At 41.8% G+C, this 26596-nt stretch overlaps 1 protein-coding gene and 5 non-coding genes across 9 annotated transcripts in view; all 6 read left to right on the top strand.

Annotated features, from left to right (window-relative positions):
• Nucleotides 1-387: 387 nt before the first annotated feature.
• trnak-uuu lies at nucleotides 388-460 on the top strand. Its single transcript has one exon. It is a non-coding gene; the product is annotated as a tRNA-Lys (tRNA).
• Nucleotides 461-785: 325 nt separating this feature from the next.
• trnak-uuu lies at nucleotides 786-858 on the top strand. Its single transcript has one exon. It is a non-coding gene; the product is annotated as a tRNA-Lys (tRNA).
• A 446-nt stretch (nucleotides 859-1304) lies between these two features.
• On the top strand, nucleotides 1305-1377 carry trnak-uuu. Its single transcript has one exon. It is a non-coding gene; the product is annotated as a tRNA-Lys (tRNA).
• Nucleotides 1378-1704: 327 nt separating this feature from the next.
• Nucleotides 1705-1777, top strand: trnak-uuu. The gene has a single exon. It is a non-coding gene; the product is annotated as a tRNA-Lys (tRNA).
• A 112-nt stretch (nucleotides 1778-1889) lies between these two features.
• trnag-ccc lies at nucleotides 1890-1960 on the top strand. Its single transcript has one exon. It is a non-coding gene; the product is annotated as a tRNA-Gly (tRNA).
• Nucleotides 1961-12862: 10902 nt separating this feature from the next.
• Nucleotides 12863-26596, top strand: part of LOC120538078 (coronin-1B-like) — a 39310-nt gene continuing 25576 nt past the window's right edge. The window contains exons 1-2 of one of the 4 annotated variants that reach the window (XM_039767497.1): nucleotides 12863-13207; nucleotides 13326-13401. Coding sequence is in view for 1 of the 4 variants with exons in the window: in XM_039767493.1 (XP_039623427.1) it covers nucleotides 22131-22139 (9 nt within the window). In the remaining 3 variants the exon portion in view is untranslated. Of the gene's footprint in view, nucleotides 13215-13320; nucleotides 13402-21978; nucleotides 22140-26596 lie in introns of those variants that run through there. The other 3 variants (XM_039767494.1, XM_039767496.1, XM_039767493.1) reach the window with 3 other exon arrangements.

Here is a 26596-nt window from a genome sequence, read left to right as displayed (position 1 = left end):
AACGCCAACCGTAAGACACCTGCAGAATAGATCAAAGCAGTGGCGAGGGTCACGGAAGCGCCAGTGGTGTAGTGGTATCATGCAAGATTCCCATTCTTGCGACCTGGGTTCGATTCGGCTGGCGCGTGATTTTAGAAAGAAACCGCCGTAAATCAGCTTGGAACTTTGCCGGAAGGAATGGGCAGCGCGTTACGCAATTTCCTGTCTGTCGGTAGTTCCGCAGTTCGTTTCGAGAGCCCTTTAGGGAATGACTGCTTGTAGTTCGCTTGCAACTGCTCGTCCTGAAGTCGAGCCAGCGGAGCGCCAAAAGAAAGTAGGCCCGTTGTGCTGGAACCGCCACCGTAACAGTGCATTGAAGACCACTCCGTTAGGCTACGTGGAGTAAGAGCCCGGATAGCTCAGTCGGTAGAGCATCAGACTTTTAATCTGAGGGTCCAGGGTTCAAGTCCCTGTTCGGGCGTGTGGCTCTTGCCTTTAGCAGAAATGACGGTGAAGCCTAGATCCTGTTAGGGGCAAAAGCTGTACCGTGAGAAAGGCAACAAAGTCCAATGAGGGCGCGACGGTGGGTCTTGATTAAAGCTGGAATTTCGCCTCGATGAGATGCACGTGACTGGATCCTCCAGCCCAATGGGACCTGCGACATTCCTCGTGGAGTGTTTGTTGGTTTTTCCGGTCGGCTGTTGCGGTAAGAAAGGAGAGCCGATATTCCACAGGTGCATGGACAAAAAATTCATTGTTTCCGGTGAACCGGTTCCTACACGATCACACCACATCGCTGCTCCAGAGCCCGGATAGCTCAGTCGGTAGAGCATCAGACTTTTAATCTGAGGGTCCAGGGTTCAAGTCCCTGTTCGGGCGAGTTGTCCTTATACTGCACGAAGCTCGTGGCAAGATAAAGCCATACCTCTTAAAAACGCCAACCGTAAGACACCTGCAGAATAGATCAAAGCAGTGGCGAGGGTCACGGAAGGCGCCAGTGGTGTAGTGGTATCATGCAAGATTCCCATTCTTGCGACCTGGGTTCGATTCGGCTGGCGCAGTGATTTTAGAAAGAAACCGCCGTAAATCAGCTTGGAACTTTGCCGGGAAGGAATGGGCAGCGCGTTACGCAATTTCCTGTCTGTCGGTAGTTCCGCAGTTCGTTTTCGAGAGCCCTTTAGGGGAATGACTGCTTGTAGTTCGCTTGCAACTGCTCGTCCTGAAGTCGAGCCAGCGGAGCGCCAAAAGAAAGTAGGCCCGTTGTGCTGGAACCGCCACCGTAACAGTGCATTGAAGACCACTCCGTTAGGCTACGTGGAGTAAGAGCCCGGATAGCTCAGTCGGTAGAGCATCAGACTTTTAATCTGAGGGTCCAGGGTTCAAGTCCCTGTTCGGGCGTGTGGCTCTTGCCTTTAGCAGAAATGACGGTGAAGCCTAGATCCTGTTAGGGGCAAAAAGCTGTACCGTGAGAAAGGCAACAAAGTCCAATGAGGGCCGCGACGGTGGGTCTTGATTAAAGCTGGAATTTCGCCTCGATGAGATGCACGTGACTGGATCCTCCAGCCCAATGGGACCTGCGACATTCCTCGTGGAGTGTTTGTTGGTTTTTCCGGTCGGCTGTTGCGGTAAGAAAGGAGAGCCGATATTCCACAGGTGCATGGACAAAAAATTCATTGTTTCCGGTGAACCGGTTCCTACACGATCACACCACATCGCTGCTCCAGAGCCCGGATAGCTCAGTCGGTAGAGCATCAGACTTTTAATCTGAGGGTCCAGGGTTCAAGTCCCTGTTCGGGCGAGTTGTCCTTATACTGCACGAAGCTCGTGGCAAGATAAAGCCATACCTCTTAAAAACGCCAACCGTAAGACACCTGCAGAATAGATCAAAGCAGTGGCGAGGGTCACGGAAGGCGCCAGTGGTGTAGTGGTATCATGCAAGATTCCCATTCTTGCGACCTGGGTTCGATTCCCGGCTGGCGCAGTGATTTTAGAAAGAAACCGCCGTAAATCAGCTTGGAACTTTGCCGGGAAGGAATGGGCAGCGCGTTACGCAATTTCCTGTCTGTCGGTAGTTCCGCAGTTCGTTTTCGAGAGCCCTTTAGGGGAATGACTGCTTGTAGTTCGCTTGCAACTGCTCGTCCTGAAGTCGAGCCAGCGGAGCGCCAAAAGAAAGTTCCACGAGTAATCTATTTTTGCTGTTTAAGTGAATTTGTCGTTACTTTCAAGGAACTCTATTTTACTTCTACAACCAATGTTGCTGAGTTTACTTGAGATATGTAAACTGAAAGCGTCACCTGACGAATCTGTATCCATATGTGATGCAAAGGTAATATAAATATAACTTAAATAATTAAACAAATACTGTATATTAAATTGATTGGTGTCTTTCATTGTATGTGCTTGTAATGATATTTCGAATATTTAATAAACCATCAAATCAATAAATACAGTATTCAAATAAATATATTCCTTAGTATGACTTTGTCACTTTTCCGTTTGGTTGCCTTTGGAATCTTGTAGCGCCTGCGCTTGCTCAAAGTTGTGATTATGCGCGGCCGTGGTTTATATAACTGAACTAAAAAATTGATCGGAATTGTTACGAGAGAAGCTCTGAATTCATCATCCTCTCGGGAGTCTTCATGTGAATTGTCGGCTGCTTTTTTGGCATTTAATAGATGATCCTCAACGTTCCTTCAACCGGCGATTCACTAACTAGTGCAGCGTTCGTCAACCTTTAAGTATTTGCGACTCTAGTTTTCATAACAGTTTTAATCGCGCCCCCCTAACGTTTTTTTGAAAGGAGCCCACTAATACCAATTTGTTCTTGTTTAATTAATGATATATCATAGATGCATATTTTATTATACCTACTTAACTTTTATCGACATTTATCTAACTCTATATTTATTTTTCTAGTATCAGACTGTAGTTTTAATTTGTTTTGGTTTCAATAGATGTATTTTTCATATTTTCGATCCTTGTTTTCTTTTTTTCACATCTTCGCGCCCCCTTTTTGTTACTTCGCTCCACAGATTAAGAACCACTGAACTAGTTTAATGTAGTTCCCTTATTTTTCATGACACTAGATGGTGCTGTTTTTCCACTGATGTTTAATTTATTGTTAGTTGCGTTCGTTGTTTTGTTATCAATGGAGAAGGCCCTTCGCGTTGTACTGTGAACAAATGACATATATTTTAAATTAGAGATATCCATCCGTGTAAGAATTAATATTTCAAAACATAAAGTCAAATACTACTACTGTTAATAATAATTTTAATAATAATGAATATGCCTGATGAGCTTTCACTGTTGAAAGTGGCGGTCTTATCGTGTTCCTGCATCATGTTTACTGCAATGGGTGCGATTTTTATATCCGTTGTTTTTTTTAATACAAATATGTTTTAACATCTAGATATGTGATAAAATTTCATATGGGATTGAAGCGACCCACTGGGAGGGTGGGCGCCTCTTAAACTCGATTGCTGATGGGTGGTCCTAAAAAAGACCGTTAGCGCAGTTTCTGCTCGCCTCTCGTGTTCAGCGGCCTGAGGCACTCCGAAATGATTGTCACTTTGTCCCTTCATACACGCTGCCCATCTCCGCCTGATCTGGAGTCAGATTAGATCTTTATCCTGGGTCCTCCTTACGTGGAGAGCTCTTTGACTAATGATAAAAGCATTATATAAATGTAAAGATTTATTAGTAAGTCAGTGTGTGATCAGGATGGGGCGTTGTAAAGTTTTATTTATTATGACTATGTTCTTCTTAAGGCCAGTACTAAAAGTGCCAGAGAGCTGACTGAATCTTGGCTATCAAATGAGAACGCCATCAACAGACACTTGGACATAAATCCAGCATATACAAACTTAAGAACTTAACTTTACAACCAATAGCCCCCAATCACACTGACTTGCCCCCCCCCCAAACGTATTTTTTTCTATATATTGCCTTTTGATTCTTGTAAGTCTTATCATTATCCTCTGATGAAGGCCCCTGGCACGGTTTGAAAGCTCAGGAATAAAAACTACTTTATGATACGTGATTCATTTTCTCCCTTTGTGGATCTCCAGCTGCAAATATATAAATATTTGTGCCTATATAATTTCAGGTACCTTAACCCTTATGAAAAGGGGCTGCCGCCGTATCCTCATCAGGTCACCAACCTGTGGTGGGGGGAGGTCTTAATCTGGCCTTGGTGTACCCACTGGGTGATGCCAACCAGTGCAGGATTTACGTATAAGCTACACAAGCTATAGCTTAGGGCCCCCGCCTTCTTGGGGGCCCCTAAAACAAATCATATTTGGCACTTACATAGAATATCTGGACTTATAAAGGGCCCCATGTCTCAAATAGCTTAGGGCCTTATCAAGTCTAAATCCGGCCCTGATGCCAACCCTATAGTGACGAAATTGGATATCGTTATTGTCTATGAAAATATGACATTCAATTTTTTTTCTCAGCCATCACTATAAAGAACACAAGGTAAATAGCATATAAAAAGACATTTTTTTTTGTTGGAGTATTCCTTCAAGCTTCAAATGATGGACTTCTGCTCTTTTTCTATACAATCCACCATTGTGTCATTAATGACTGCAAGCTGAGTCAGCCAAATCAGCTCCAAATCAAGCAATCGACTCCAACATGTTTCATGGCTGGGACGAGTTTTTGGTTTTGGTGCCAGCCGAACACTTAATTTCAAAGACTAAAGTCTAACTACAGCACATTGTCAGCTTAGACATCTGACACACATTTGCAACACTCCCTTCACCATAAGCCAAAGCTCTTCAGCACCACTCTGGGTCACTTTAAAATACAAAACAAGCCTTCAAGTCATCACACACCCTACCACTCCAGCATTAACACTTTTCACTTTCCCACGTTGTATATTATGCCCCTTGGGGGGGTTCCCATTGCCACCCAATCATTTTATCACAAAAGATACAATATCATTTTGTCAAACGTAAAGCATTATCATTTATTATTCATCACTGGTAATGTGTCCCTCTCAGCAATAAAGGAGACACTGTGCACTCATCTTTTGAAAAGCAGAAATGGGCAAGCCTAGCAAGCAGGGCTGCTAGCATTTAGTCCCTGATCTTCATTAATAATATATGAATATCCATGGAAAAAATTATCTGACTTGTAAATTTTCGGGGTGTGGGGGATTGGCAACTTTTGTCATTTCTCTAGGAAAATTTGGGGAACCTTTGTTAGTATAATAATCCATCCATCCATCCATCTATCTATCCGTCCATCCATCCATCGATTAGTTTATGCTGAGTAGGGTCGTGAGTAAGCCGGAGCCCATCTGAAGCAAGCATTGGATGCAAGGCGGGAATATTTTCCTATCAAGGGTAAGCAAGGGTATTGTGCTATTCTCTAACAATACAATTAAGGTCTAATGAAGCCCATAAACATATGCTTAAGTAAGATAAGATGTTAACTGGTTCAATGGTAGCACAGTAAGGAAGGAAGATTTGCATCCCGGGTCCTCCCATGCGTTGTAAGAACAAGACAAGACAAAGTCGGGGTGTTGGGGTCATCTTGTGGCAAACCTCTACATAATTAAATGAGTCAGAATTGGCCGCTTTTAAGAGGGGTGACCAGCCTGGGTCAGTGTTAGGGCTGCTGCTATTTTTAATATACAGGTGCTGGTTATAAAATTAGAATATCATGACAAAGATGATTTATTTCAGTAATTCCATTCAAAAAGTGAAACTTGTATATTAGATTCATTCATTACACACAGACTGATGTATTTCAAAGGTTTCTTTCTTTTAATTTTGATGATTATAACTGACAACTAATGAAAGTTGTGAATTTCCCCTTGGGATTAATAAAGTATCTATCTATCTATCTATCTATCTATCTATCTATCTATCTATCTATCTATCTATCTATCTATCTATCTATCTATCTAAATTCAGTATCTCGGAAAATTCGAATATCAATTAAGATCAATGCAAAAAAAGGATTTTTAGAAATGTTGGCCAACTGAAAGGTATGAACATGAAAAGTATGAGCATGTACAGCACTCAATATTTAATTGGGGCTCCTTTGGCCTGGATTACTGCAGCAATGTGGCGGGCATGTAGTTGATCAGTCTGTGGCACTGCTCAGGTGTTATGAGAGCCCATGTTGTTCTGAAAGTGGCCTTCAGCTCTTCTGAATTGTTGGGTCTGGCGTATTACATCTTCCTCTTCACAATACCTCATAGATTTTCTATGGGGTTAAGGTCAGGCGAGTTTGCTGGCCAATCAAGAACAGGGATACCATGGTCCTTAAACCAGGTACTGGTAGCTTTGGCACTGTGTGCAGGTGCCAGGTCCTGTTGAAAAATGAAATCTGCATCTCCATAAACTTCGTCAGCAGCAGGAAGCATGAAGTGCTCTAAAACTTCCTGGTAGACGGCTGCGTTGACCTTGGACCTCAAAAAACACAATGGACCAACACTAGCAGATGACATGGCACCCCAAACCATCACTGACTATGAAAACTTTACACTGGACCTCAAGCAACGTGGATTCTGTGCCTCTCCTCTCTTCCTCCAGACTCTGGGACCTTGGTTTCCAAAGGAAATGCAAAATTTACTTTCATCAGAGAACATAACTTTGGACCACTCAGCCGCAGTCCAGTCCTGTTTGTCTTTAACCCAGTCGAGACGCTTCTGACCCTGTCTCTTGTTCAAGAGTGGCTTGACACAAGGAATGCGACAGCTGAAACCCATGTCTTGCATACGTCTGTGTGTGGTGGTTCTTGAAGCACTGACTCCAGCTGCAGTCCACTCTTTGTGAATCTCCGCCACAGTTTTGTTTCACAATCCTCTCCAGGGTTCCAGCGGTTATCCCTATTGCTTGTACACTTTTTTTCTACCACATCTTTTCCTTCCCTTCGCCTCTCTATTAATGTGCTTGGACACAGAGCTCTGTGAACAGCCAGCCTCTTTAGCAATGACCTTTTGTGTCTTGCCCTCCTTGTGTCAGGTGTCAGTGATCGTCTTTTGGACAACTGTCAAGTCAGCAGTCTTCCCCATGATTGTGTAGCCTGCAGAACTCGACTGAGAGACCATTTAAAGGCTTTTGAGTTAATTAGCTTATTAGAGTGTGGCACCAGGTGTCTTCAATATTGAACCTTTTCACAATATTCAAATTTTCCGAGATACTGAATTTGGATCTTTCATTATTTGTCAGTTATAATCATCAAAATTAAAAGAAATAAACATTTGAAATACATCAGTCTGTGTGTAATGAATAAGTCTAATATACAAGTTTCACTTTTTGAATGGAATTACTGAAATAAATCAACTTTGTCAAGATATTCTAATTTTTTGACCAGCACCTGTATATATAAATGATTTAGATATGAATATAAGTAACAAGCTGGTTAAGTTGGCAGATGATACCAAGATATGTGGACTGGCAGATAATTTTGAATCTGTTATATCATCACAGAAGGACTTGGATAGCATACAGGCTTGGGCAGATTTGTGGCAGATGAAATTTAATGTCAGTAAAGAATTACACATAGGAAGTTAAAATGTGAGGTTTGAATACACCATGGATGGTCAGAAAATCGAGAGTCCACCTTATGAGGAGGATTTCAGAGTCATAATAAACTTTAAGCTATCGATTTCCAGACAGTGTTGAGAAGCCATTAAGAAGGCTAACAGAATGTCAGGTTATATAGCGCCTTGATATGTGGAGTACAGATCACAGGAGGTTCTGCTGAAGCTTTATAATGCCCTGGTGAGGCCTCATCTGGAGTACTCGGTGGAAGTTTGGGTCTCCAGGCTACAAAAAGGACTTAGCAGCACTACAGAAGTTCCAGAGAAGAAAGAATAGGCTGATTCCAGGACTACAGGGGATGAGTTATGAGGAAAGATTAAAAGAGCTATGCTTTTACAGTTTAGGCAAAAGGAGGTGACATGACTGAAGTGTTTAAAATTATGAAGGGATTTAGTCCAGTGGATCGAGACGATGACTTTAAAATAAGTTCATCAAGAACACGGGGACACAGTTAGAAACTTGTGAAGGGTAAATTTCACACAAACATTAGGAAGTCTTTCTTTACACAAAGAATGATAGACACTTGGAATAAGCGACCGAGTAGGGCGGTAGACAGTAAGACGTTAGGGACTTTCAAAACTCGACTTGATGTTTTTTTGGAAGAAATAAGTGGATGGGTCTGGCGAGCTTTGTTGGGCTGAATGGTCTGTTCTCTTCTAGCTTGTTCTGTTTTAATGTCCTAATAAATATAAAACAAAATGCATGTTAAAATGCAGAGCGAGTCCTCTTTGGTGAGTGACAAAGATGGCTGTTCCTCCAGTATATTATGTATGCGGGCAGGAAGAGGTGGGTCCAAGTGGGTGGCCCCCCAGAAATGACATTGTAGGATGAGGAGAGCTATGAATCTCCCATTTTTTTTTTTTTGTAGAAGGGGGAAAAAGAGAGGCAGTTATCACACAGTGCCAACCCCTGGATTGGTGGACAATTACCATCACCAAAGTCCTTAAACCGGCTCCTATGCACACACGTGTGACAGTATATTCTCCCCAGGGCCAGGTTGCTCTGGTTTCTTCCCACAGTCCAAAGAGATGCAGGTTAGGTGGATTGGTGACGCTAAATTGGCCCTAGTGATGGTATTTGCTCTGCAATTGTCCAGGGATTGTAACTGCCTTGTGCCCAATGCTTGCTGGGAAAGGCTCCAGCATCCCTGTGACTCCACTTAAGATAAGTGGTATGGTAAGGTAAGAAAAAAGTTTAAAAGCAGATTTTGGTTGGAACAAAAATCATCTCTTCATGGCTTGAGTTGAGTAGCTAGGCTACAGGATATGACTGAAGTACATTTGATCTGCTTCCCCTTTTTCTTTTACAGCGTCGTTTGTTTTCTTTTGTACAGTATAAATTTTAGAAACAATTTAACATACAGTATATGTGTGACATATCCTTATCAGGCTGTAAAATATGAAAACCACATCACTGGGTGTATAATAACTTCATTATTTTGATTAGATTGATTTGTGGTGTCTGGGCTTAGTAATAAAACTAGATTAGGAAAACATGATTATTTATTGCAAAAATACAATTATGTTTAAAGTATTTTATTACAGGATTTTAAATTCAATGGGTTGTAGTGACAATTTATGCTATCTTACATACAGAAAGCCAAGAACCCAAGTTCATAGAGGGTAAAACAAGCAGTCAACCAGGCTATCAGCAGCTTGAAGCACCAGGAAATAGCAGGGTGGTCTCGACCAGGCAGCGTCAAGTTTGGACAGGAACCATCTCCCAGGATGTGGTCAAAAGTCACAAACACATAGGAATGAAAAATCCGAAAAGAGATCTCCTTAATATCTTTTTGGGTTCTCCTCCACAACAGTGAGATCAGAAAGAAATGAAATGTAGACATAGTCTTTTGTTACCTCCTTCTCTAATATTTTTCCCCTGAGAAAAAAATACCTTGATCTTCACAAAAGGGTATCCTCTTGGGTTTCAGCAGAGATCTCAGCTAAGTCATATAATGGGGTCAGATCTTCCAAGTAATGTCTTGATATCATTTTTTTTAAGTATTTGTATCATCCCTCCATTTTCCAGCCCACTATATCCTAACAATGTGCTCAGTAATACAAGGTGAAATGTATGAACGGTAGTAATAAAACACTTTACTAGGATTACAAAGCTGTAATCCTTGCTTCTGAATAATATTATTAATTATTAATTATGTTGCTGTTCACCAATTACCTCATGCTCATTCTAAAAATAAGACAAGCAGTGCGGCATAGTGGTTATGACTTTGGGTTTCAAACCCAGCAATTGTATGTTCAGATCCCACTGTTAACACCAATGTGTGACCATAAACAAGTCACTTCATCTGCCTGTTCACCAATTACCAAAACAAATATGACCAATCACATTTCAGACATTGAAAACACCTTGGATAAAGGCATCAGTTCGGTAATAAATAATATGAAGTCTAGAAAGAGATTTCACCCAAATATTCCATGCTTTTCAAACCAAATTAACAATTGGGGCTCCTTTTGCCTCTGTTGTATCTCAAGTCTACTTTTTGTCAAAAGCTGCTTCTCTTTGTTAAATGGTGCGACTTAAACCACCTAGAACTGAACACCAGCAAAACCAAAGAGCAGGTGGTGGATTTCAGGAGGCCCAGGCCCCTCCCGGACCCTGTGATCATCAGAGGTGACTGTGTGCAGAGGGTGCAGAACTATAAATACCTGGTTATTGGACTGGACTGCCAATACTGATGCTCTGTGCAAGAGACGACAGAGTCGACTATACTTCCTTAGAGGGCTGGCATCCTTCAAGATCTGCAATAAGATGCTGCAGATGTTCTATCAGACGGTTGTGGCGAGCGCCCTCTTCTACACGGTGGTGTGCTGGGGAGGTAGCATAAAGAAGTGGGACACCTCACACGTGGACAAACTGGTGAGGAAGGCAGGCTCTATTGTAGGCACGGAGCTGGACAGTTTGACATCCGTGGTAGAGTGACGGGCGCTGAGCAGACTCCTGTCAATCATGGAGAATCCACTGCATCCACTGAACAGGATCATCTCCAGACAGAGGAGCAGCTTCAGTGACAGACTGCTGTCACTGTCCTGCTCCACTGACAGACTGAGGAGACCCCACACTATGCGACTCTTCATTTCCACTCGGGGGTGTAAACGTTAATATTATACAAAGTTATTGTCTGTTATACCTGCCTCACACTCTTTAATATTGTTTTTATTAGTATGCTGCTGCTGGAGTATGTGAATTTCCCCTTTGGATTTATAAAGTATCTATCTACTGTATCTATCTAATGACTGTGACAAAGTTGATTCTTAAATGAAACGTAATTGAGAATCTCTGAGAAGTCTCATTAGCCATCAAAGATCAACCTTTGAGAAGTAAAATTTTCCTATAGGGAAGCTTGTCCACAGTAAAAGACACATGGGAGCCTGTTGGGAGCTTGCAAAAAGGCACCTAAAGGACTCTCAGACTGTGAGAAACAAGAGTCTCTGGTGTGGTAAAACCATGATTCCCAGACTTGAACATCACTGTCCACCAACACCGTCTATTCACCTTGAAAGAGAAGAATGGCAGAAAATCTCCAAATCCAGATGCGTGAAGCTTGTTGCGTCAAACCCAAGAAGATTCCAGGCCATAATCATGGCCAAGGGGGCTTCAACAAACCACTGAGTAAAGGGTCTGAATACTTGTGTCCATGTGATATGTCCGATTTTTATTTTTAATAATCATGCAACAATTTCTAAAACACTGTTTTCGCTTTGTCATTATGGGTAGGCCCGGATTAAGACGAAATTGTTACAAGGGAAAAATCAATAATTAGCCCTAAAAGAGTTAATGTGAATGGTGACATTCTTTACATCTTCTATAACATTAAAGGTACATGTTCTTCTATGCTATGGTATGCGTGAGTGGAACATCTCTTCAAGAATGGCCCACTAAATCAACAACCTAATTAAAAGGGCAGGCTCAGTTATGGGACACACTCTGACCCCCTTGGAGGAATGAAGACAAAACTATGTGACATTATAAACAACTCTGCACATCATCTCTCTGACATGCTGAGGACTTCTAGCCAACAAATTATACAGCAGAAGTGTGTCAAGAAAGGCAACTGGGGGCTCCTTTATACCAATGGCAATGTGCCTGTGCAATACTCCACTGTGACTGTTAAGTCAGAAGCTTTCTATCTTTTGACTCATTCTGCTGTATATATTATTTATCTATTTATTGAGGTTCTTTAAAAATCCAAATTTCCCCATGAGGAAATGCATCTACGTAATGAAATGCTTGACCGGAAAGCAAGTTATGCAATGCACAGGTCCAGTACCTGGTGAGATGCAGCAGGAGATGCCCATGCCCCACATGACCTTCCCAAAGTCAGGCAATCAGAGTATTGGCCGGTTAAGTGGAAGGAGTGCCGCCAGTTTGATTCCAGTCGCTCTGCTGGGCTCTCAAGGAGCTGTGGATCAGGGGACTGCACAGTAAGAGAGCCAGCAGGTACATCATGGATGCCAATAAGAAAAAATCAAGGTAGCCGTGGATCAAAAAGAACGATCTGTGGACCACATCAGCTACCTAGACACAAGTTGGGGACTAATCACCCCTGGCTTGATGTCCCCAAAAACACCTGATTACTCCAGCTTACATCACTGATGATGTGTCTAGGTGGCTCTGTATGGTGTGTGTTAAAATCAGATAAACTTTATTAATCCCATGGTGAAGTTCAGATACATATAGCAGCAGAAACATAAAAAAACAAGGATACAGGCTCACAGAGCAGATAATACAGCGAATCATTCAATCAGATAATACTGCCAATCAATCAATCGATAAGTAAATAAATAAAAATACACTTAACAAGTAAATCGGATAGAAGCATTGAATCGCCACATATCACTGGGCAGAAAATATATGCAGAACTATAAAAACAAGAAGTTAGTAGCATTGCCCATAAAAGAAGGCCACGGTTATACGTTGGCATCTACACAGCATGGCATATCAACTGCCTCTGCAGGAATTAATCACACAAGGAAATCGATTACATCCTGCCTGAAGAAAGGCTTGCGTTGCGTCAAAAGCCTGCATATTGTCATTTTTTAATTAAGCCAATAAAGGTTCGTCTTTTGGTTTCACTTCTCATTACACAAACAATCATGTCCACCGAAGAACGCGTTTAATTAAAACCCAGCCACGATCGGCGAAAATAATGCAAAGCAGGAGGCCATCTAATAAAACAAGCCAAAGATTTAATTAATCTTTTTTTATATATTATTACGTTTTGATACTGGATAGAAAACTATCAAACAGCCAAAGCCTCCGTTCCAATGTAAGCTCCTTTAAAAATAAATAAAAGGCGTGACTAAATTGGAAACACACTGCTTCACGAACACGACTTGCGACGATCGGGAAAAGGTAGGGCAAGGCGGGGCGATGCAGTGCAGGGGCCGCAGACGGGGAGGCGGCGGAGGGCTACTTGAAGGATTCGGCACTGATTCTCCGGCCCGCCCTCCTCCTTCCCTTCCCTGTCCATCTCGAATCGCAATCGCCATCGACTTCCGGCTTTAGGACTCGTGTTTCCGGATTCCGGGAGGGAGCGCTGGGAGTGGCGGCGGTAGTAGTGGGAGCAGCAGCAGCAGCAGCAGCCTGTGGAGTAGAGCGACTGATCCTCCATCCTTCTATCCGGCTACCCTCTCAGGAGCACGGTAGGCGGTAACCTACTTTACATAACCATACGTTTCGCGGCGCCTCAGAATGTTGCAATTTTTTTTTTTGTAAACTATTTTTTTATATCCTCCCCTACCCCTCTTGTTTTTAGAGCAGCTTCCCATCCCCTCTTTTCCCGGCGGAAATCGGATTTTCTCAGCGGCGCTTGGACTGTTAAGAGAGAAGCGAGCAAGTGAGTTGCTGTCTGTTTCGGGGTTTCACCGTCGAGTTCTCATCGAGTTCTGTCAGATCAGTTTGGGTTTTTTTTCTTTCCAGGGTTGATTACTTGAGGCAATTCGAGTTCTGTTCTTTATTTTTTTGGAACTTTTAAAAACTTGTTCTGATCGCGCGGAAAGTCAAAATTCCATCGGTCCATCTGCGTGCACAGGAAGCCATCCGCTTTGCCCCTTCATCCGGCAGGCAGCAATACAATGTGCCTGTCATGCTGTCAGTTTCTACGTACTGCTGCGTAGCCAGCTTTCAGTCTCCCTAATCGTTGTCATTTTAAGGGGATATCTGTGCATCCTCTCGCCTACCTTTTAAAGACATCTGGATCAGTCTGTCCAGTGGTCAAGCATGTCTGTCAAGCAGGGTTTCTTTTACTTGAGTTTTTCTCTGCTTCTGTAACCTTTTTATTAATCTTTCAACACTTAACAACAGTCCCACCAGCTGTCATTTTGTCTGTGTCTTATCTGAAGAGCCCGTTCATTTGAAAATCTGTGTTCAAGGATTTCTGTATAGCATGTTGATGTGTTGGCCATCCTATCTGGTTGGCTGGCTGGTTGGCTTTAGAGACCTCTATACATTTTGCTCATTTGTCAACATTTAGGGAACCGATTCAGTAATAAATCTGCACGTCTGTGTTTTGAAGTTTCTGTATGTAGCATATTGCTATGTCAGCCTTTCAGACTGTGTTTAGAGACTTCCTTACAACTTGTTTAAATGTCAGTCTGCATGTCAGCCATACTGTCTTTCTTATGTAGCCTGATCAGTTGATTTCTGTATATTCTGTTCAATTAATCATCTGTCTGTCTTTTTTTTTGTGATTTCTCAATAGTCCATTCCATTGTCTGTCTCTTTGTCTTTCGTGATTTCTGTGTAGTCCGTCCCTCTGTCTGTCTTTAGTGATTTCTCTGCAGTCCTTTTGTCTGTCTTTAGTGATTTTTTTTTCCCTAAAGTTTGTTCCATTGTCTCTCTGTCTGTAGCAATTTCTCTATAGTCTATTCAGTTATCTGTCTGTCTTTTGAGACTGTACTGTTAATTGTCTGTCAGTCTGTCTTTAGAGACTTCTGTTCATCCTGCTCAAGTGTCAGTGTGTCATTCTGTATCCTCTGTCTGTCTTTAGAGATTTCTGTCCGTCAGTCAGTCATTTTCAAACCCACTATATCCTAACTACAGGGACACGGGCGTCTGCTGGAGCCAATCCCAGCCAACACAGAGCGCAAGGCAGGAAACAAATCCTGGGCCGGGCAACAACCCATCGCAGGGCACACCAAGCACACACACTAGGGACAATTTAGGATCGCCAATGCACTTAACCTGCATGTCTTTGGACTGTGGGAGGAAACCCACGCAGACACGGGGAGAACATGCAGACTCCACGCAGGCAGGGCCCAGGTCTCCTTACTGCGAGGCAGCAGCACTACCACTGCGCCACCGTGCTGCCCAGAGATTTCTGTATTCCTGTTTTTTCTCCATATACTTTCTTTAGAGACATCATCCTTTACAGTTGTCAATTTGTCTGTCTCTCTGTCTGTAGTGATTTTTTTCTATAGTTTGTTCCATTGTCTGTCTGTCTGTAGTGATTTCACTATAGTCTCTTCAATTATCTTTTTAGACTGTACTGTCATTCTGTCTTTAGAGACTTCTAATCCGCCTGCTCAAGTGTCAGTCTGTCTTTCTGTATCCTCTGCCCGGCGTTAGTGATTTCTGTATTCCTGTCTCAACCCCCCATATACTTTCTTTAGAGTCCTCATCCTACACAGTTGTCAATTTGTCTGTTTATGTGAGATTTCTGTTAATGCAGGTGAAGGAACAAGCCCATCTGTTTCTCCGTCATAGACTTCCTCGGTGTCTGCTCAATTGTTTGTCATTGATGAGTCTGTTCAGTGGTTGGCGTGTCTATGGAGACTTCAATACCTCCAGTCTTTTAGATTCTGGGTTATGCAGGCTTGTACATTTTGTCTGTGTTGAAAGCCCCTGCCCCTCAGCTGGCCATTCGTCTGTGCTACTCTCTTCAGGGCCTTCCGTTACAGGATGCCAATTCTTCAACAGGACCATGAGGGTCGCTGTGCAGCCTCACGTTTGGTCTCTCGTTGAGGTCTGTCAGTCTCTCTGTCTCTCTCTGAACAGCTCTAGAGGTTTCTACACCACTTAGCTGGCCTTTCTTCCTGTAAATCTCTGCTTCCACAGGTGACCGCACAGGATGTCAATTCATAACTCCTTATATTTTTAGAGGTCTATGCATTGCCTGACATCCTGTCTGTATGTATTTGATTTGTAAGTCCTGCTTTAACAGCTGTCAGTTTTTCTAAATTGCTTTATAGAGTTTTAAACCACATATAGAATTCTGTCAAGTCAAAGAATTCAACGATACAACTGGTTAATCTTTCACCCTTTGTGATTGCTTTTTAGTTGAAAGTTTTCCTGTGTGTCTTTATAGGCTACTTTGTCAATCAATCAATCGGTCAGCCCGTCTTTATGGGTAGCTGTGTGTCTGAAGAGATCATTATGTGGTTTGTCCATCCATTCATCTGTTGGTCTTCCTTTAGGTTGCAAAAGCTATTGATCCTTTTATTCTGTCAGTTTATAGAGACTGACACACAATCTGTCCGTCTATCTGTTACTGTCGGTCTTAAGCGACTGCTGCCATCCTTTCTCCCAGGAGAGTCGTTTAGTTTGTGGAGACTGATACACAATCTCTCAATCCATCAGTCCATATTTTTTTTTTCCACCAGACGGCTACCAAACCTTTCCATTGATTTATATAGACTTACTATATATACTAGCGACTGGGAGCCCGATGGAATCGGGCTAAAAATTCTACGTTTGTGAAATCCATTCTTTCTCTGCAAAGAATTATTTGTTTTTTTAAGTCCTTGAAATGATTTTGTTATCATGGCACTGATTTGTGCTTAAAACAGACCTTTTCGGCCGAAGTAACGAAGAACTTCCTGTTTAAACGGGGCTGCGAGACGTGAACTCAGCTCTTTGGCGCACCTCATTTGATTTTTTTCCGGCAAACAAACTTTCAAAACAAACCATATTTATGACTCTAATCAGAGTCGGAGTAATAATTATGTTGGCGCGGTCATTTTAGATCTGAGATCGGCTAAAATTTAAACAATGACCGTTGTTAATACCCAGCCGTCACTACTCAGTTTGCCAATAGATGTCACAAGGACGGATGCCAAACCGAACTGCCCAAAGATAGATTTCAACGTACCAAGCAAATGGCGATACGTTCTAAATTACTTACGGTTCTGGAGCTGTCGAAGGGTTTAAGTCAGTCGACTATGTTAGTCCTGGAAAGTACGCCCCACCAAACCAACGTTCCAAAAACCAACCAAACTTACTCTTATCTGCTCGAACCAACACCGACTTACTCGGCCATCCAGTGGCATCACTGAAGCATTCAAACATTCTTAGCCAATCATGAAATACTGCGCCCGCGTTTGCCACGTTATGTTCTAACTACAGAGGCAGAGTCCCATTGCATGGTTCTAACTTGTATTGAGTCGAGGTATTGATGTGAACACCAAACATACGGGGTATTGACGCGAACACCAAACATACGGATAGTATCACATTATATATAAGGATGATACAGCGGTACATTTGTTTGTTTTTAAAGGTGGCCACCCTACCCAGGTCTATAGATTTGGTATATAAAACCTGACCCTTCGATTTATGGGACTTCTGACTGCAACTTCTCAATTTATGTTTCCGACTTCTCTATTTGTAATTAGGTTAATATATTTACTGTGTTGATTTGAAAGCACACAATATATAAGAAACAAGACTTTTCCTCACTGCTGTTATGAATCATCAGGCTACTTTTTTTAGCAGCTTAACCCAGGGGTCTCCAACTCCAGTCCTGGAGGACCACCATGGCCGCAGGTTTTCACTCTTAACCCTTTTTTTTAATGTGTGCCCTGTTTGTGCTGCTAATTAACTTCTTGTAAATTCATTCTAATTAACTTCTCTTTTAAGATTTGTTCCTCTGAATTGCTTCATTTCTTTATTTAAATGGCACCCAAACAGAAATGAAATGTAAAGTGAGGGAGCCAACAGAAGAACAACTAAGTCAGGGCCTCAAACACCAACGAATTTCACTCCAACCAGTTGCTTAATTAGTTGCCAATTCTTGTTGTTAATTAAACCCATTCTTTAATTCCGTTGCTTGTTGCTGCTCTCATTGTGCAGTAGCAGATATTTCCGAAACTGTTGATTTTCTTATTTCTAGCACTCATAAAACGTTTTTTGGACCTGAGCAGATCGACATTCCTGAGACCTTCACCTTTCTTTATTTTCAGATACTGTGTGATGGATGCCAGTTGTTTTGGCGCATTTTGTATCTCATTATTGTTTGGCTGCTAATTAAGGAAAAAGAAACAATTAAGGGATCTGAATCTTCAAGAGCAAGTCAATTAAATTGTCACAAAACAGGTCACTTATTAAGAAAAGAGTTGGAATGAAAACCTGCAGCCACGGTGGTCTTCCAGGACCAGACTTGGCGACCACTGCCCTAACCTGTCAGACTTTAATGGCTGTAGCAATGCCACTGTTGCTTTTTTATATTATTTATTAAATAATACTTAACAAAATAAAAAAAAAAATAGAAGCTATATTTTTACCAAAAGGCTATTCGGAAAAAAAGCTAAATTTGTATTTGTCAGTCACTTTCTAACCAGTTTTGTCTAGAACAGGGTCACGGGGGTGTTGCTGGGGCCTATCCCAGCCAACATAAAGCACAAGGCAGGAGAAAACCCTGGACAGGGTGCCAGTCCATCACAGGGCACACACACACACACGGGTTGATTTAGTATTGCTAATCTACCTAACCTGCATGTCTTTGTAGACACAGGGAGGACCTGGGACACCAACTTTAGTCTCCTTACTATAAGGCAGCAGCGCTAGCACTGTGGCACAGTTTCACCCCCTCAATCGAAAAAGTGCAAGTGAAATTGGAAAATTTAACGGCTTATATTACAATTTACATTTAATAGGAGTTGGTATATTTTTTACTGACTCTGACTCCATTACCCCAATATTTACTTCTGTCTCCATGACTCCAACTTCACAGCCCTAAGCCTAACCTCTCCATTCTTCTATCTGTATGTTTACAGCAGTCTATAAAGTCCTTCTTTCTGCCCACCTGCACTTCAGAACAGGTCATCCTCTTGGAAACTAAGCATTTTTGGACCCATCCAGTACTTGAATGGGAGACAGCGCGGGTTGCTGCTGGAAGAGATGTTGGTGAGACTACCAAGTGGTCTGTGTGTGGATACCGAGGACTCTATGTTCTAGAAATGGCGCCGTCCTTTGTATGAGACATAAAACTGAGATCCTAATTCTGTGTGTTCATAAAAAGACCCTGGACATCTTTTGGAAAGAATTAGATGCACCCCTGATGTCCTGGCTAGATTTCCCACCACAGCCTGACCATTCTGTCCCACTAAACATGCACTTCCGAAGAAGTCATCCACCTGAAGCTTAAGCATACTTTGGCCTGGCCAGTACTTGGATGGGAGACCATCTAGGAAAAACATTGGTTGTTGCTTGAAGAGGTGTTGGTAAGGTCAGCAGTGGGCGCGGGCCCTGTGGTCTGTATATGGATCCCAATGCCCCAGTGCAGCGATAAGGACACTGTGCTGTCAAAATGGCGGCGTCCTTCAGATGAGATGTAAAACCGAGGTCCTGACCCTCTGTGGTCATAAGATTCCTGGGTATTCCCCATAAAGAGTAAGGGTGTATCCAAGGCTAAATTAACTACCATGGCCTAGTCATTCTGGCCCCATAATCATTCTTTGTCTGTAATTGGCTATCTATCTCACCACTTTACAACTAATGTGTGGTGAACGTCCTGGCGCAAAATGGCTGCCGTTGCATCATCCAGGTGGGTGTTGCACATTGGTGGTGATTGAAGTGGCTCTGCACTCACTATGAAAAGTGCTATATAAACGTAAAGAATTCTTATGTGGTGATCGTACTGGCGCAAGAACGACTACCGTTGTTTCACCCTGGTGAATTCTAAACATTGATGGTGGTCAAAGTGGTTCCCCTCCTTTTGTGAGTAGTGAGAAAGGCGTTATATAAGTTCTCAGTCACTATAATTATTTTTCAATAGAGATGCATTTTCTTTCTATCTGTGAGTTCATGCTAATTCACAATCCAACAAACTGTTAGACGACTTGTCGATTTTTTGACGTTGTCTTTTGTTTATTTTTATTTTAAGAGGGCTTTGTATGTCGACATGCATGTCAGTCCATCGCGGTGTCTGTTTTTTTAAGGTCTTTGCACAGCCTCTATAGCCCCTTGTGTGTCTTGAACAGGCAGACCATTTATTGGTCTCCAGTACTCTAGTCTCTCTTGTTGAGAGTCGGATGGCCATTCTTTCTGTCATTTTGTCCGGCCCTGCTTTGAAACCGGCATGTAGGCTGTACAAATGTCAGTCCTTCAGTTTTAGAGGCTGCTGCAAATTCTGTCCATCCATCAACTATTTATTTCGAGTCCCCTTGGACTGTGATGTTTGCTGATGACATTGCAATCTGTAGCGATAGTAGGGAGCAGGTTGAGGGGATCCTGGAGAGGTGGAGATATGAGACGAGAGGAGAGGAATGAAGGTCAGTAGGAACAAAACAGAATACATGGGTGTAAATGAGAGGGAGGTCAGTGGAATGGTGAGGATGAGGGAGTAGAGTTGGCAAAAATGGAGGAGTTTAAATACTTGGGATCAACAGTACAGAGTAATGGGGAGTGTGGAAGAGAGGTGAAGAAGAGAGTGCAGGCAGGGTGGAATGGGTGGAGAAGAGTGTCAGGAGTGATTTGTGACAAACCGGTATCGGCAAGAGTGAAAGGGAAGGTCTACAGGACGGTAGTGAGACCAGCTATGTTATATGGGTTGGAGACGGTGGCACTGACCAGAAAGCAGGAGACAGATCTGGAGGTCACAGAGTTAGAGATACTAAGATTTGCATTGGGCGTGACGAGGATGGACAGGATTAGAAATGAGTACATTAGGGGGTCCACTACAGAACAAGATGCAGAGGACAGAAAGATATGGAAGAAGATGATCTGCTGTGGTGACCCCTAACGGGAGCAGCCAAAAGAAGAAGAAGATAGTCCAAAGTCACACAAGGAATGCCTCCATGGGCCTTAACAGGTCCCTTTTTTGACAGCCATCCCAGCCCTGACTCCGTAAGAAAACTCCCATTAAAAAAAAAAATAAAATAAAATGGAAGACATCTTAGTAAGGAAAATTCCGAGAGACCCCACCCCCCACTTTTATAGGTAAGAGTATTTGTTCTTTACCCACCCATCAGTTTCACTCTCCTTCTCTCTTTCCTGGGTGGAGGTCGTGAAGTCTGCTCTCCTTTGTTTTCTTGCTTTACGTGGCCTCACTGCCCCTAAATTTTGTGGCTCTGCCTTCCATTCCTTTTGCTTGCTTTTTAAGCGAGCTCACAAGTGGAAGCCATGCAGGTTGTTTTAATTACAGATCTCACTTTAAGTAAACCAATAACCAGCTGAATTTGGGGATAAGCAGAGTCTGGCGAACCAGTCCTGCGGCAGCTCGGTGCCTGTCCCTAAGAAAGATCAACGAGTAAGAAGTGGCTTGGGATAAGCAGATTCATCCATATGCTTCATTCCGATTTATTTGTAGTGGGTGAGGAGTGCTGTCAACATTTAGAGTGAAGCTACGTTCCGTTGTCAGTTTTTCTGCTTAGTGGGATTTTATTCATTTTAAGCTGTGTGGTATTTCATTCATTTTCAACTTTGGACAACACTCCGGGCTCGGCTCATTATTTTTAATTGTCAGCCATGACTCATTTGGGTGGTGACTTGGCAAGTGTGCTTTTCTTACGTGTCCCTCTTCAACACCCATTTATGTTTAAGTAATGTGGAGGCATCCCCCTTTAAAGTTCTCACCAACTGGTGAGTTAGTGTTCACAGAGGCTTTGCTCTGAAGAGCTCTTTTTTAGAGATTCCTTTTTGCAACTTAATCCACGAGACGTACAGACGTTTTCTCAAACTGTATTTGGTTATTTGGTGTAAAGACACATATGTGTGTTTTATATTAGCGTCTGTCACCAGAGCTGGCTTTATCTATACCTGTCTGTATGTTTGCATAAATTGTTTGCTCAGAAGTGCTTCCTGATAATATTCATTTTGCCTTTTTTTTTTTCTTCCACACTGATCCTGTTTTATTTAAACACTTTGATCACGTTTGCAGCAGGAATGACGTAAGCATTGCAGAAAGTCGCCAAACTGGCGTTGCTGAACTTCGGTGCCCTGTTAGGTGTGTCAGAAGTCAGGCATGACACTTTTATCTTGATGGTCCAATTTCTTTTTTGGTTCACCTCGTAGGGTATTTCCCAAAAATGCAAGAACCACGACAAGGCCCTTTTCTTTTTTCTTTTTTTTTCCCTTCCCTTTCTTTCTTTCTAATTGTTCACTTCAGGCCCAGACATGTATTTGCGACATAAGTTGAAAATACCTCCCAGCAGATATTTTGCCTGGAGGTCAACATTTGACTTTCTGTGTCTCCTTTTTTGGAAAGCTGTGTTAACCGATGTAATCTTTTTTTTTTTTTTTCTTTGTTAAAACTGAAGTTTGTCTGAGGGTTTTCAGATTGAATCTTTTTTTCTTGGAAGAGAGAGGTCCCGGCAGAACTCGCTCAGCTTGCTGAACAGTAAAGAAGCCATGGCAGCGGCAAGTCTTAATTTTAATTTTTGAAATGTTCAGCGTTGTTTGTAAAGATCGGGTTGCTCGTTGCCTCACTGTCTTCCGGTGTTGCAAAGGGCTTTGTAGTAAAGTCTATCCTGTTTAAATGCAGTTTTTGTTTGAGTAATGGAATGCTTTATCCGTTGTGAAAACGAGGATTTGTGGTAAATGATTTCCAGTTTGCAGGATTCCAATCGATTCTACACGCTTGTCAAGACGTCCCTGAAAGTTGACGCCTTGTGTGCTTTTAATGTAAAATTTAATTACTGCAGTATAATAAATGAGGAAGTGAGGTAGGATTTGGCATGTAACTTCTTCAAATTGGGCTTAAAGGGGATATACTGGCTTTTAATGGCTTTGTGTTGTGCTTAACCCTGGCAGTTTGCTCTTTAGCAATTCCTGTTTTTTTTTTTTTTTTTTCTTTGGGTGCATTTTGTGTAAGCAAAAATCTGAACTTCCTTAAACCTGTGCACTTTGCTTTGAACATTTCCCCTTTACAAACTTGTAGAATGTAAAACTGGTTTAATTTTTGACTCGCAGTAAATGAAAAATCTGCACGCTTCCTAGCAGCAGCAAATAAAAATGGGAGAGACTGTAGTCTTGACAGGGCGTTGCTTTTATTTTTTCCATTTTGTTGCAAACTTTTCAAAAGGACATGTTCAGGCTACTCATTTGAAAGGAGAATGTATTGTTTTTAGTATTTTTTGAATAGGTATCACCCATAGCAGACGCCATAAGTTTAAAAGTCAGCACAAACACAATTCTGAAGAAAGAATGCTACTGCTTTGCATTTACATGCCCAATGTACAGTGCCCTCCATAATGTTTGAGTTCAGTAACGTATAATCTGGAGCAACAACCTACTCCATGGAGCGGGGCTCTGGAGGTCCACAGCTGGAGTCTATTGACCGCAGCAGAAGAGCGTTCCTGATTCAACATCTGTCAGCAAAGAACAGAAAGAAAAGGGCTACGCTGGTCAAAACTGGACAATTAAAAGACTGAAAGTAAATTGCTTGGCCTGACAAATTTTAATTTCTCTCTTAATGACTTCCAGATCCCAGGATCAGAATCTGGTTTAAAAAGCATATTCTGTGTCAATGGTACGGGCTTGGAGAGAGCAGTGTAGAGGTGTGGGAAATATTAATGTGTCGCACAACAGGTCTCTTAATGCCAGATGATTGTCACTTGAATGCCACAGCATGCCTCGGGATTACTGCTGACCATGTGCATCCCTTTATTAGCAAGAGTCCACTCTTTTTCAAATGGATAAAGTGCCATTTCGAAAAGCGCAAATCTTCTAAAACCTCTGTCATTTGCAATAGAGAAAAGACTATTCTGGGATGCTAGCTTTAGTGGCAGAATTAAAAAGTTAAAAAAAAAAAAAGTCACATCTGACACTGGCAAACAAAAAGAAAGGATAAAAACGGGTAAACAAACACAGACATTGCACAGAAGATGGCTGGATCCCAGAATTGTGTTTTCTCGGTCACAGATGGGTCTTTGATTTAGTGTGTTCTTAAAGGATAAGTTCAGTAATATTATATATATATATATATATATATATATATATATACAGTGGTGTGAAAAACTATTTGCCCCTTCCTGATTTCTTATTCTTTTGCATGTTTGTCACACAAAATGTTTCTGATCATCAAACACATTTAACTATTAGTCAAATATAACACAAGTAAACACAAAATGCAGTTTTAAATGATGGTTTTATTATTTAGGGAGAAAAAAATCCAAACCTACATGGCCCTGTGTGAAAAAGTAATTGCCCCTTGTTAAAAATAACCTAACTGTGGTGTATCACACCTGAGTTCAATTTCTTAGCCACCCCAGGCCTGATTACTGCCACACCTGTTTCAATCAAGAAATCACTTAAATAGGACACAGAGAAGTAGACCAAAAGCACCTCAAAAGCTAGACATCATGCCAAGATCCAAAGAAATTCAGGAACAAATGAGAACAGAAGTAATTGAGATCTATCAGTCTGGTAAAGGTTATAAAGCCATTTCTAAAGCTTTGGGACTCCAGCGAACCACAGTGAGAGCCATTATCCACAAATGGCAAAAACATGGAACAGTGGTGAACCTTCCCAGGAGTGGCCGGCCTACCAAAATTATCCCAAGAGCGCAGAGACGACTCATCCGAGAGGTCACAAAAGACCCCAGGAAAACATCTAAAGAACTGCAGGCCTCACTTGCCTCAATTAAGGTCAGTGTTCACGACTCCACCATAGGAAAGAGACTGGGCAAAAACGGCCTGCATGGCAGATTTCCAAGACGCAAACCACTGTTAAGCAAAAAACATTAGGGCTCGTCTCAATTTTGCTAAGAAACGTCTCAATGATTGCCAAGACTTTTGGGAAAATACCTTGTGGACTGATGAGACAAAAGTTGAACATTTTGGAAGGCAAATGTTCCGTTACATCTGGCGTAAAAGGAACACAGCATTTCAGAAAAAGAACTTCATACCAACAGTAAAATATGGTGGTGGTAGTGTGATGGTCTGGGGTTGTTTTGCTGCTTCAGGACCTGGAAGGCTTGCTGTGATAGATGGAACCATGAATTCTACTGTCTACCAATAAATCCTGAAGGAGAATGTCCGGCCATCTGTTCGTCAACTCAAGCTGAAGCGATCTTGGGTGCTGCAACAGGACAATGACCCAAAACACACCAGCAAAGCCACCTCTGAATGGCTGAAGAAAAACAAAATGAAGACTTTGGAGTGGCCTGAATCCAATTGAGATGCTATGGCATGACCTTAAAAAGGTGCTTCATGCTAGAAAACCCTCAAATAAAGCTGAACTACAACAATTCTGCAAAGATGAGTGGGCCAAAATTCCCCCAGAGCGCTGTAAAAGACTCATTGCAAGTTATCGCAAACGCTTGATTGCAGTTATTGCTGCTAAGGATGGCCCAACCAGTTATTAGGTTCAGGGGCAATTACTTTTCACACAGGGCCATGTAGGTTTGGATTTTTTCTCCCTGAATAATAAAACCATCATTTAAAAACTGCATTTTGTGTTTACTTGTGTTATATTTGACTAATGGTTAAATGTGTTTGATGATCAGAAACATTTTGTGTGCAAACATGCAAAAGAATAAGAAATCAGGAAGGGGGCAAATAGTTTTCACACCACTGTATATATATATATATATATATATATATATATATATATATATATATATATATATATATATATATATATATATATATATATAATATACGGTTTGTGACCTACCTACCTACGTGTGGTTTGGGTTTCTAACAACTTTTGGCTTTTATAGGACATTCTGTTTTTGGGGTGATTCCGTGGTCCTCTTCAGTACTTCCTTTTTCCCTACCCTTAATTTTAATACATTTAAAATGCATCAAAATACATTTCCTTATTTGACAAACCTTACAGTTTAATTCCCTTTTTTCTCATCCCAATTATGTTTTTAGGCTAACTTGCTATGCTACCTTTCTAAAAGATGGGTTGAAGTCCAAGTAATCAACGTAGACCTCCTTGTTTGCAGTGTGCCATGCAATGCGTATGTTTCTGTTATATGCCGTTTTGGTATGGGATTCGTAAAAGCAGTGTTAATATTTGTGGTATGCCATCTGTTGGAATGACAAATGCAATGCATTACTTCATCTCTGTTGTATGCCATTTGGTATGGGATTCGTTAAAACTGCTGCCATAGCAACCAGGCTGACACTCAGACAGAGGCACAGTCACTCATCCTTTTGTTAAAGTGGATTATTGCCGTTGTACAGAGTACAGTGGCATTCTTACTTGCATGTGCTAATTAACATAATTAAAGGCCCAAGCTTCCTTTGTAACTACTTTGAAAGGCAGGCCTGTTTATTGTTTAATTATGTATTTCAGAGCAGAGAGCTTCAATTATGACAAATCTCCATTGAAAACATCATTAAAACTACAGCTCACACGAGAAGAACGTATCCCTGTGGTTTGAAGACTTGTCCAAACTGCTCATTAGAGGTTTCTCAGTTCGCCTCTCGCCTTCGGTGTCCAGATTGTGTAACAGAATTGTCAAAACATTTGCACGTTAACCTTTGTTTTTCTTTGGGCATTGATTGTTGTCAGTCCATTTGCAGAAATCCTGTTTTTACTGGCGGGCCATAGTGCCTTGTATTCTTTGGTGCCATCTCTTGGTTGGAAATCCTTTGCTCTTACTTAAGTCCAACAGCATTTCCTTCAGATTGCTAATGATGGTTCAACCTTCACCAATTCCACCACATCCTTTCCACTATTTATAACCCTACATTATGGAAGATCAGTCTGAAAATGTCCACAGCTGGCATTTCTCAGAGTGGTATTATTATAATATGCTTTATGTGTATTATTATAAGACATTTATAATCTTTAATCTTTAACCTCATCCATTTAAGCATACCTAAAAATTTGATGAAACATTGTTTAGACAGTGTGCCAGC

This window comes from Polypterus senegalus, chromosome 10 (assembly GCF_016835505.1).
Source record: "Polypterus senegalus isolate Bchr_013 chromosome 10, ASM1683550v1, whole genome shotgun sequence".
Taxonomy (NCBI): domain Eukaryota; kingdom Metazoa; phylum Chordata; class Cladistia; order Polypteriformes; family Polypteridae; genus Polypterus; species Polypterus senegalus.
The sequence above is the reverse complement of the archived record's forward strand: the minus strand, read 5'-3'. Positions and strand labels throughout refer to the sequence as shown.